At 42.2% G+C, this 12,910-nt stretch overlaps 1 protein-coding gene across 2 annotated transcripts; it reads right to left on the bottom strand.

Moving 5' to 3' along the window:
- Positions 1-3,046: 3,046 nt before the first annotated feature.
- LOC125519784 (centromere/kinetochore protein zw10 homolog) lies at positions 3,047-11,769 on the bottom strand. 2 transcript variants are annotated; one of them, XM_048684554.1, is made up of 14 exons: positions 11,137-11,769; positions 10,902-11,045; positions 10,066-10,239; positions 9,232-9,390; positions 8,010-8,240; positions 7,811-7,936; positions 7,508-7,600; positions 5,803-5,898; positions 5,139-5,267; positions 4,929-5,006; positions 4,582-4,740; positions 4,360-4,510; positions 4,190-4,272; positions 3,047-3,394 (listed from the first exon to the last, which is right to left on the bottom strand). In XM_048684554.1, exons 1-14 carry the CDS (start codon positions 11,671-11,673, stop codon positions 3,311-3,313), a joined length of 2,244 nt encoding a protein of 747 aa, XP_048540511.1. In that variant the 5' UTR covers positions 11,674-11,769; the 3' UTR covers positions 3,047-3,310. The 2 variants fall into 2 exon arrangements, with proteins under 2 accessions (XP_048540511.1, XP_048540512.1); XM_048684555.1 differs by having other exon boundaries at positions 7,811-7,921; positions 11,137-11,767.
- Between the last annotated feature and the right edge of the window lie 1,141 nt (positions 11,770-12,910).

Genomic DNA, 12,910 nt, shown 5'->3' with positions numbered 1-12,910 from the left:
GATCCGTTTTGGAAAAACATGGAATGTCAAAGAAATTCAAATTATGTGAGGCTTAGAAAGAAGTCCTGCGTAGAGTCCAGAGAGAGCCTATTTTTATTTTTTTCTCTAGTTACCCTTTTTCCATCTCAAACAACGCGTTTGATTTCCTTCCTTATACCAAAGGAATTCCATCTTTCTCTTGCCGATCACATCACATCCAAGGCATTTCGTCGGAATACATCCTGTCTTTTCACCTTTGTAGTCCTATGCCAGGTTCGGATCACTTACTATACACGGCCCTACGAAGGGGTTAGGAGCGCCCCTGCCATTCCTTCCTAAGTTGTTGTTCCATACCCTCGGACTTTCTTAAGTCCTTGAAAAGGGTTTGAATGACAGGAAAGTACGGACTTTGGGACCCTTCTGCTTTGAGACTCTGGAGGATTTGATCCATCCTTCCTGGGCCATATGTATACTCAAGTATTTCCGAAAGACGTTCTGCCTGAAACCCCGCCGGTACCCTCATGTGAAGTTCCCCATGGATCCTTTGGATTTTGTCTGCTATAGCCAGAAGATTATCTGGGTTTTGCCCAAGATCTGGCTGGTCCGGCCCAGGCAGAGCACTCGACGGCTCAGTTGAAGGACCAGCATTCCTATCAGGTTCCCTTCCAGCAGAGGCTTCTGCCTCTTGAGCCTTTGCTGGCTCTCCGCCCTCCGGCAAGCCCCCAGGGGCTTGACTTGTGGACACGACTTGTTTCCCACGCCTATTTTCACTTTCCTGGATAAGCTTATCCCAGAAGCTCTCCTCCAGTGGAGGCTCCTTCTCTGACCCCGAAGTACCTGCATTTTGCGCAGGATCGTTAACCGGCGAGCATTCCGCTGGGGTAATGCTAGACTCAAGTATGGCGATGAAAGACAAACCCGTGAAAACGTGCGCAGCCCATACAGGGCAACACGGACATAAAGCGCGAAACAACATCCGTGATACGACAACCAAGATAAGAAAGAGGAAGAAAAAGATATCGGGATACGCATTCAAATTCAAGCCAAGCACAAACTTACCAAACACTTTAGAGCACAAAACTTCCAAACGGCACATTATCCGCAACATGGAATGAAAGAGAAATTCAAATTATGTAAGGTTTTGAAAAAAGTCCTGCGTAGAGTCCACGGGGAGCCTTTTTAGATTTGATCTCTAGTAAAACTAAGACTGGAGCTTGAAGCCACGACTCTAGAACCTGAAGAAGCCTAACTTCTGCATTTTTATACGATTTTCTGACTATCATTTGCCTTTCATTAAAATATGATAATCTTCGATTGGTAGAAGTGAGTCCGGATCTCCCTCTTTTCCACTAAACCATTTCATTTCTATATGAAAATAAGAGATGCTTCTAGGGACAATCAAGATCACTAGGAAAGAGCTGAGTTAAAGTGGCACTCACTTGATTAAAGGGTTTCGTGTGTACTGACTGATCTAAGTGCAGAACCATTCAAGAAACGTAATTGAAAGAAAGAAAGAGCGCTATTCTTCTTTAGTTAGGTACTGCCATCAATGAGTTTGCTAAGAAAGACTCCGGTGGAATATTTGGCCTGCTTACTAACTTATAGGCTTCAGAGGGGACCCTTTCTCGCCCAACCCTACCTACAGGGAGTGTAGGATTTCGTTCGTAACTCTTTTTCCTAGAAATCTCAATCCAGCGAGTCACTACTCTTTTTCTCAAACAAGAAGCTGACAAAGAGATCCATCCATTTGATTTTCCCAAGAGACTGGTTTGATTCCACCAGAGTCTCTCTTAGCGCATAAGTAGAAATTCATTCTGATTAGCATGAAAACCATTCTGCAAGATATCAAGAAATTCTTTAAATAAGTCATCATTCATTAGCGCGTAAGAGCATTCATTCTATCAACGATATTTCTCGAACTGGCGCACTTCCCTGTAGAGAGGAAAGTAGGAGATTTCTCATAAGGATTATACGTGATTTTCCCATTATGTGAGCGTGCATTTCCTCAATCATTAAGAATTGGGCCTTGGGAAGAAAAACTAGTTCTATGTCAATTCTACAGCCAGAGAAAGAGGGAATGAATGATCGGTCTCGTTCTGGATCTCTTTCCTTGCGCCCTAGTCCATTCCATCTATCTTGACTGCAACTTGGATTCTTTCTTGACTGCTATTTGGATTGGTAGTCCGTCAAATCTCTAAACAGGTGGCTAGAAAACCTTCCGGAATAGGAGGAATATCAGATAGTTTCTCATCAGGAATGGAATTCGGTTTCCAATCTGGTCACACATGACTCTTGCCCTAAAGCAATTTCTTGATTAGGAGCAATGGGTGGCCCATAGAAAGGAATGCCTGCCTATCCATAGGCGGGCAAATTGCTGCATATTCAAGTCACCCAATTCTCTTCTCTTGCACTATGTCTATCGGAATGGACCCTTGATTCTCCCGCAGATCCTCCTGGTATGGAAGGATATCATCCACAAAACAGATTGCGGAAAATGCCATCCAAATTCGCAAAGGAGCGGTCTTCCTAATCTCTCTTTTGTTTGTGGGAATCTCTAGTGAAACCTGTGATAGAAGGGGTAAAGGTGAATTTCAGTCCTCTTTCTCTCGAAAATATACGCCACATGCCAGTGATCGATCTCTCTCAAGCTAGGTATTGGTGAAGTTCGTCATTGAATTGAAGTGGTAGAGTGGTAAGTGGGCGTACGGTCTATGGATTTCCTATCAGTGGCATTAGTTCCTTATCTAGATAGATGGCTATTGAGCTTCTCATTCGTGAGAGTCATGCGCCAGATCAAGGGCTCTCTCATCTCCTATTTGGAAATGTATAGGTTCTGTATGTAAGTGGCCAGTGCCCGCGGGTAACTATAATTTGCTGCGGGCCTAGCTAAATCTGCTCAATCCAAAACCAAACTATATTTTGCTGCTTGATTCGTTCGCAACTTTCACGACTCTGGGCGTTTCCGATTGCTCGACGTGAGCGGGGCATCGCGTCAGCGCTGTAGCGTGATGTAAGTGCCGAAACAGGTCCGCATGTGCCACATGCTCTGGCCATGGTGCCGCGCTCCTGCCACGCCTCTCATCCTCCAGATCAATTTAAATGTGACTCTACACTGCCCGCCAGAGTTCGGGTCCTGAACTCTGCGCTCTGTGCTCAGGTTGTTTCTTCTATAAAAATAAACCGCAGGCCCTGTAGCTTCAGTGCAAACTGAACCCTATGTCGATTGATATACAGTCGATTGATATACAGTCAGTAAAGGTGTCTACAGAATCTGATGGGGATAAAGGGCCGTAATGAGGGCACCTAGTAATCAACAACAGCACTCTGCATCCTAAGCTGGGTTCGCGGCGATCCAGCCTAAGCACTCCTTTCGAAGAGGTGAATCGGCGAAAATTGCTTTGATGAAATTCCGCATCTGCACAAAGAAAACGATCAGTTACAAATTAACAACAGTGAAAAGTTTCGGCTTCGATGGATTCTGAACAAATAAGGCCAAAATGATACAACAGGGTCAACTGATGTCTGAAAAGAGAACCAGAAACAAAATATTCAACACTAAAAATGGATCAAACTTGAATTAGTGAGGTATAATAAGTCTGGCTGTGGGCAAAGGCACACAATATTGATTATAACTGGACTGCTGCTCCTAGACAGCATCGAAGGAACAAATACAACAGGGTCAATTGACGCCTGGGAAAAAACTGTTATGTTGGTTATAATTATTTTCGAGAGCTTTGAAGCAAATAAACTACCTAGTGGCTGTAACAGAGACAAAAGTGCACGTTGTTCTGCCAAGGTTGACCACAGCTTTCACATGATATTGTCCATTTAAAAAAAATTATCCTGATAGCAAGCCTTCCATCTCATTCATGTAACCACTTACTCTAAAAGCTTAATTTAGTTCCTCGTCGTGTTGTTTACCAGTAGGCCTCTAAAATGTGCTAAAATAGTACTCCCTCCAAAAAAAATGTAAGGTGTTTTTTATGCCCTATGCAAAACCAAAAAACATCTTACATTTTGATAAGTATTAACTTAGCAAGTAGGATACACACCAAAGAACAGCATGCACAACAATATGATGGCTGGTATAACAGTAACAGGTTGTACCAACAACAGATGACCGTCCCTCAAAAAAGAAAAACAGATGACCGAGCACTATCAAAACTCCATTTAAAGGTAAAAAGAAAAAGGAAAGGGGGAACTTGCTCACCTCAGATGATGTGAAACCACAGTTAGCTAGCTCCCCGCTTTCCCAAGCAGCTGTGATGGACTTCAACGACATATCAAGCAACTCTGAGCGGCATCAACGTTTTTCAGTATTATTGGAGCGAACATAATAGTGTGACATGTTAAATAAGTTCAAAACTGAGAGAAAATTACCTGCTAGTTTTCGGAACTTCTTCAACGATGGTATACTCTCATCCAGCTGGACCCAGGTATGATGATCCAAGAACTTATCATCATCATTCTCAACCAGGGACAGAAATAGTGAGGAGAGGTTTTCAAGAGCCAAATGTATAAGGCCTTGCAGCTGGAAGTGTATCACATATTAATAAACATCGATAGTGATCAGATCAAACCTTTCAAGCAGAATATTATTACCTGTAAGGTCTCCTCTGCTGCCATGTCATCTATCAGAAGCATGTCCTTTGTAATTCTAGAAAAGACAGGTCCAAGGACATGAAACATACTTCTCCTATAAATTGACCTAGGCAGTACCGATTCCCACATAATGTGTATCTTCTCTAAAATGAACACCACCTGGAAGGAGGTCAATATATATCATTAGTTGACAATCTATAATTTATCACTGTTGAGGATTTTGGCACTATATAAATAATACAAACAAATTGAAGGTCCTGAATAATATATCAAGAGAAATTATAGTAGACTTCTCTTTGCCATATTTCTTCTAGGCACAGCTCATATTCTTTGGCAACGAGACATACCTGCTCAATACTAAATTTTGCTGATTCACAATGCTGAGATTGGTGCGTGTTCTGAAAACCATCAGCACCATCTATAGCCTGAAAAATAATGTGACAAACTTGAAATCGGCTTGACTACTTACGACCAGAAATAAATGATGTGAATTCCACAGTTTTCACCAATGATCATTTTATCCCTTCAAGGATGCCATAAAAGGTATAGGGAAATACCTCGCTTAAGTTAGCCGTTGCAAACTGTATTTGTCTTCTCAGTATACCATCTGCCATCTGGGAGAAGATTGGAGCTAAATCCACAAAAACAACTAGTTTTTGTTGACCACTAGGAAAATCTGCACGGTACTGGACAAAAGCATCAAGAAAGGTTAGGAAAACGCATTGCCGCCTTAAAGACATGCAGATAGTTCCAAAGAAGAAATTTTCTATCAGATATCTAAACATAAGTACAGTTGGTTTTAAAATTTAGGTGAATCATAATGGAACATTAATCTAGGATGCAAAAACACAAATCTGAATTCTCTCATCGAACAGTTTTTTTTTAAAACGACCACATAAAGAGATTTTGAAGATAAAGTTAGTATAGAGAACAAAAGGGGGCTGTTTGGTTTGAGGTTAACCTAGCCACAACTAAGGTTAGGCGAAGTGTTGCTAAAACAAATCACCAACACACTTGTGGCAAAAAGCTGAAAATCTATAATGCGTGGGTTACCAGCCACAGCTATGGTAACCAACCAAACACCCACCGAACAATTTGTGGCATGCCTAAGCTTAGGCTGACCAGACAGACCCTAAGCATGCACATGGGAGGCAATCATTTTCACGTTAATCAGCAACTGAGATAAATGATAGTAAAGAGCAAATAGCAGGACATACAAACCTCAAATGCAAGACCAAGAATTTCTTGGGATAAATGGTAGAAGTCATTGTGAATGATGGCAGCCACCGGACTGATACTATTGAGTTGCTTCTCTAGCTTTAAAAAAACACTAAATTTAATCACAATGGTATTAAGTAAAATGACAGTAACGAAAACAAATAACTGAAGAGTAGAATACAGTGTGATCTCGTAATAGGACAACTTCATAATGCAAATCAATGACAGAATTACTGCAGTAAGTTTATCTAAAATATTTGAAACCATAAGAGCACATTGAGTAAGAATGTAAGATCTCATAAGTGCTATCGCATAAGAGCACAACAGGCACATGATGTATGAAATAGTTTACATCGACTAAGTACATCAGGAACACCCCTACTGGTGCAGCATTGCGGTAAAAATAAGAATTAGGTCTTGCAATCCCATGATTAAAGGTGTAATTTATAGTTTAAGTAAACCACGCATGCTAAGGGAAATCATCAAACGATATAGTCTAAGGCAAATGTTATTTCCCGTAAGTCCACCTTTCACTAAAACTAAATATAACATAAATACAGATCCTTGATCCAAAATACTCTCAGCAGATAAAAAAAAGGGAATCATCACATATCTTCAATTGTAAGCTTCCTAGAAATAGGGAGCTCTCAGCCGGGCTGTGGGTTCATTGTGGGCCCCATGCATCATCGACCTAACAACATTTTTTACCGCCTTGGCCTACACCTCGGTTAATTGTGAGCATTCGTTCAGGGTGTTCTGGCTCACATGCCACTGTGCTGCTGCATTGCAGATTGGGGTCGGGGAGAGACTGGCGCTGTGGGCTGCGCGTGTAGAGTGATGTCTATGTTTCCTCTCACTGCTATGCTAGCATTTGAGGTTAACTCCAGAACGGTGTCTAAAATAGTGGCGCTGCCCTCTTGCCGCTGGTGGGTTGTCAGACGCATCAGAGTGCAGAGAGGACACCATCGCCTCAGACCTAAGAACCAGGGGCGCCTGGATCTTTATGGAAGAGGACACAACACGAAGACTAAATGGCACAACCAAGGTAGAGCAAAGTCATCTGTATATAGTGTTTGTTGAGTCAAACCAGTTGTATCTACTGGCCAAAGCTGGTGACAGCTGTCCGCGTGTGGAAGTGTGGGCTCTTCAACCATGTCTACGCTTACAATGGATCCCGCAGCATGGTCACCCCAACCAAAACCAGAAAAACAGCAATACGGAAGGGCCACAAGCGAATAAACAACCAACAGATAAAGAATAAACAACCAACAGATAAACCCTAGAAAGGAACAGCACCTGCTTCTAATAGTATTCTAAGGATGCCTCTGTTGAAATAATGTGGATTTTATGCACCTGATTATATGTTCATCATCAGAATTTCATTTTTTCAAAAAAGAGTAATAATATGTTAATATCAAGATGATACCAAGTACACCCGACCGCTGCAACAACACAATGTAAAGAACTAGTTATCTGAAATCTGAAGAATAGCGGAACTATTGCAAAATTGTAATAAAATACATTGCATTTGGCTACTAGTTAGCACGTCTAAATAAAATGCACAACTTAATAATGCTCTCAGGAATATCCTAGATGCTCCCAGACACATGATTGCATGACATACATTGCCATCACTAGAGATTTGGTTCAAATATAAATCTCATGACACAATACCAAATTATCATGCAAAGTAAGTACATGCACAAACCTGAACTGGCACAATAGCCTTATACAAGAGCAAGGCATCCCTAGCAGCACAGCAAAACTCCTTTGCGACTCTTGCGGACGACAAACAAGCATCCTGCACTGATTATACAACAACAGAAATGGGTACATCAAATGATTGAGAAATTTTATAACATGCAAATACTGAAAATTGGGAGGCGGTATTTGCAAAAGAAAGGTGGTTATGATGAGAAACGATAATGACATGTTACAGTAGTACAAGCAACAAGCAGTTATGCTAATAGATCCAGCGAGTCTATAAAAACGACTGTAGAGGCAGGCATACCTTGAGGGCTCCATGGACCAATTTCATTAACTGAAGTGCTGATTTAGATATAAAACACTTCTCTGGCTGGAAAAGTAAATCAACAACAGAATCTCCATGGTCATCTGATGCCTGCAATAGCAAGCACTTCACTACAATGAATCCCACATTATCCTGCTAAGTAATTTTCCAATGGCAAAACATAAATTTTGGTACTCACAAGAGGATTTTTGTAGTCATATTGTACAAGAATGTATCTTGCTTTCACTAAGATCTCATTTCTCTTCCTTACAGCAAAATGAACTTCAACATCATCAACAAATTGGGTTAACTTGCCATCCTTTCTGTCAGGCGAAATAAACATCATACCCCTAAGAGTATTCTCAAATTCAGTTGTACCCCTTATAACATCTTGGAACTCAATCAGCTTGGACGCCTCATCCGGAACAGCCTGAAAACATAACAAAATGACCAGACCAGTTATTATGACGTATATAACAGCACTATTTTTGGGAATCATTGTCATTATAGAATAAATCTGGTGGCATCTGTTTCCTTCTACAAACAGAGATTACCAAGCACATGCGCACAAACAAGACAACTGAAGCAAGGAAGCTGAGTTGCTTAGAAGCTGTAATGACAATTAGATCAGTCCAGTCTGATCATTTCCATTTTTATGATGAAATTCCAAATTGTTTTCAGCATGGGACGAAAAATTCAATCTGTCGTCACATTCTCATCTTTGTGATCAGTTTATACTTATACCGAGACATAGAAATTAGAGGGGAATTATGTGTTGTAGTAATTCTAGCGTACTATTCTTGTCTTGTCAAGTTCTCATCATATATACAAGGGAGAAGTGGTCAGTGTTGATAGTAAATTGTTTTCCTCAAACAACCCAGTCACAACTCACAAGTCAATAAATGAACTATAGTTGATGAAATACAAGAAATATTGCCAGTTCAATGGGCACTGAACAAAGAGGATCAAATAGAGACAAGCATGTGTGTCAGCTGAAGGGCTGCTCGCAAGAAGAAAAACAGCAAATTAACAATTGTCAAACTTTTATTTGTTAAACTAGACGATACCCCGCGCGTTGCTGCGGAATTGGATATAGAGTTTCTAAATATTGTGTAGAATACTAATTCAGTCATTACAATTTAAACTATGTGAGAAATCTCTGCATAAGTAAAAAATATATCTTACCATGAAAAGTTATGCATGTCACAATTAAATGCAATGTGATATAAAACTCACTTAGAATGCTCTAATGCATGTTGAATGGTAGAGGATTCTCATGAGTAGATCAGACGGATGCTAGTGGATCAATCTAGTAAATCTAACGGCTACAACAATTTTGATGATGCGGAAGCACACATGTTGAGATAATTAGAAGTAGTGGGGATCACTCTCTTAGGTATATAGGATAAATATAAGCATACCTTAGAGAGAAAATGTGTGATAACCAGATCAGAAATTCTTGACCAGGTTAGCTTTGCAAAGGACTGCGTCCATGTGATATTTTCCACACAAATGAACTTGCGAGCAAACTTGATGACATCAATTATTCTTGAGTAAAGGACTGAACCATCTTTGTAGCCCTTGAATAATAACAAAGCAGTTACATGATTACCCAAAACAACCCAAAAATAAAACAAGAATTAAGCTCACATGGCAGTGTTTTGTCATGAAATCATATTGATTACTTGACGGCTCATAATTCTAGATGTGCAAAGACATAATTTTACCTACTCCGCAAAAAGACAACAGCTTAGTGCTGTTAGAAATGGCATCTTCAACTGAGCTCTTATTTAGCATTCATATTGCGGCAATAACTTGGAATTATAATCAGTAAACGACTGGGAATAAAGCAGATACAGGCCTCGTTGGTTCACAGAATTAAAAGAACGCATGAGTAGGGAAAACATAGGAGTGCAATCCCATGCATTTTTGAATCCCATATAAGATTGAACGCTGCAAGAATTTTCACCAAAGGGCGATTGCTTACCCCAGAAAAACATAGGAATCTTCCCAAGAGATTGGAGTGAATCGAAATTTCCTATGATATGTAGTGCATGGGAAATTCTAGGGAAAAATCATATGGATTTCAATTCAACAAATCAAACAATTCAGATATTGAAAATTCTTTAAGGACTAGAATCTTCGAAAATCCTTTGAACCAAAGAATACTTCGAAAACAAAACATAACCAATATATATAAAGATAGTTCAGAAGAGACAGCTCTGATGAACCAGTAAACACTACGTAGCGCTCACCTGTAGTTCCTCTGAGGGGACTATACTCAAGACTGATGCTGGGTATGTGGAGCCACTTTTCTCAAGCACTTCTACAGAAACTGTGACAGATATGTTGCTGATTGCTGGAATAAAAACATGCTTTACCATCAAATCTGCGACTTTTGCCATCCCATAGTCTAGAGAATCGATTATCTGCATATCCAACAACACAAAGGTATGAGAAAGTGGTTCATTTATTACCCAAGCATTTGTACGAAGGCATTTGACCAAGCTCACTGAACCATTTATTGGTAGAGATAATAACAACCAGAGAATTTGATAGAGCTTCCTAATACATATAGAGAAGCACCCCCTGCATGGAATAAACTGGTTTGGTTTGTTTGGTCTAGTAATATGTAACATATGGCCAATCACAATGTTCTATGGATTCTTAAGAAGACAGCAAAAAAATAGAAAATAGTTCAGTGCAGCGAAGAATTAGCAACTAATCTTTGGTGGGGTATGAGAAGGCCAAATGATAAACTTGTGATGGCACATAGGAAGAACGTAACTCATGGGGTAAGCATATTTTAAAAGCTGCAAGGGCCTTTAGCTGCTGAATGTGATATATCACTATATCAGGACCCCAAAAGTGTCCACCATATCCTTTAATGCATAAATCCTTGGCCGATGATACCCTTGGCGATAGTTTTGTACACTATTTAACGATCATAAGAAAAATGTCCGTACAGACTAACTAAAAAGTCCAAGGCATATAGCATATAGCATATGTAAGGCGATAATGTTCTGTTGATCACTAAATTAATCAATCCACTGTCTTCCAAAATTGTAGACTGAAGACAAGTAAACCTTACTTCCAATGCCTGCAGCGCCACACGAAGCTCAACACCGGGTGTTCCACTTGAACTGCCGCTCGGTCCAGCCCTCACCACTACCTTCCCTCCCTCCGGTGCAAACTCCACGCACTCCTCCACATTCTTCGAAAGTCCTACTTGCAGCTGCATCGTCATCGGAAACAACCAGCACAGCAGTTAGCACAAACACAAATCCTAGCATGCAAAAGGCACCTCAAATCAGCACACCCCTCACCTCGTCTACGAGCTGCTCCCATTCACCCCGAAGAAGCCCAAACACGACTGGCTCGTCCCCACCGGATCCAGATCCCTCAGGGTTCACCAGGAGGGGCTTGAGCTCGGCGGCGGCAGCGGCAGCATCAAGGGGGTTGGCTGAGGCGCGAGCGGCGCGAAGCCGCGCAGAGAGAGAAGCTACGGAGGATGCGGCAGCGAGGTGCTCCTGGCGCTCGCGGAGCTCGCGGCGGGCCGCTACGAGGCGATCGGAGAGGGACCTGAGGTCGGACAGGTCCGGGGAGGAGGAGAGCGGGGAGAGCGCCGACTGGAGGGAGGACTGGAGGGACGCTGACGAGGCCGCGGAGCTGGCGGCTCGGAGGAGCGCGGAGGCGAGCGGCTCGCGGTTGGAGGAGGCGAAGGAGAGGGCGGAGGCGTGCAGGCGGTCGGAGCGGTGGCGGAGGTGGTCGATGAGGAGGCGGAGGTCGGGCGCGGATAGCGGGGTGGAGGGGTCGGCGTCGGCGGTGGTCGAGAGAAGGAGCTCGCGGACGTCGTCGGCCATTGCCGGCTCGCCGACGACAGGGATCCGGGAACTCGTGGGAGGAGTTGAGCTGTTGGTGACTTTTGGGCCCGTTCGGATCTACTGCGGCTTCAGCGCTTGGTATCGAAGGGCGCACTGCGCACACGGCACGACGCCAGGTCCACAGCTCCTCCTTCGCTACATGGGCTAGCAGCCCATCGGTGAGGAGGGCTGGCACGCTTGCTATCCCTCAAAAGAAAAGCTTGTGCTTCGCCTCAAAAAAAAAAGCTTATGCTTTGCTAAGAAAAACAAAGGGTGTGTCTAGGGTACATCTAGATGTGCTTTAGTTATTGCACATCTAAGTGAGTGAATCAAGCATAAAGAGAAAAAGAAAAAAGAGAAAGAAAATATTCATACGAATCTCAATGTACGATCAATGACATATGACTTAGATGTGCAATACTTATGGCACATCTAGATGTGCTTTAGCAAAACTGAAAAAACAAAAAACAAAGCTTATGCTTCCACGGTAAGCACAACTATCCCTAAAAAAACGAGAAGCACAACTATATTTCTCTTTCTTTTGCGATGGATCGTTGATATCCAGTTCACACAAATTTATAACCCTCTCAGTGTCTGATCGTAACCAAACGGCCGACTTAACCTCATGTCTACCCATCTGGACTAAGTGGTGGCTAACATAATTACATACTCTCTTAATAGCTTTAACCACTACCACTCGACCTTCACTCATCATGACGGCGATCTCCTAAATATTAGAGGCATGTTGTGATTTGTTTTCCATTGGTTTGAAAATCATTGCACCTGCTCTGGTACCGTCCGTCTCAAGAATAAACGATAGGGAGCTCCACTCCAAGGCTAACGCAATTCCCTCTCTACAAGCTTCGAGTTCTACAGCAAGAGCATTATCGCATGTGAATAAATGTCGGCAATACGTGGAGATGATGCCTTCCAAACTGTTCCTGAGTACCATACCGGCGCCATCGTTTTTCCTGCTTGTGCTAGAAACGCGTCGTTGACGTTTAGCTTGAGCCATCCCTGTGGTGGCATGCTCCATCTTGCAATCGATGGTCGGTTTAGTGCTGCTCTTGGCGCGCCCTAAACTACAAGAATCTTGTTAATCCATGACGGATTCAGTCTGTCACAAAACAGTGCAAAACCGTCAAGGAGGGAGGTGTGTGACGGATTTAAAATCCTTCATGTATATCGCGTCATAATTTGACAATTGCACGATCATGACGGTCCCTAGCCGTCACCG

Source organism: Triticum urartu, chromosome 7 (genome assembly GCF_003073215.2).
Source record: "Triticum urartu cultivar G1812 chromosome 7, Tu2.1, whole genome shotgun sequence".
Classification (NCBI taxonomy): domain Eukaryota; kingdom Viridiplantae; phylum Streptophyta; class Magnoliopsida; order Poales; family Poaceae; genus Triticum; species Triticum urartu.
Note: the sequence above shows the minus strand (reverse complement) of the source record. Positions and strands in the feature narration are given on the sequence as shown.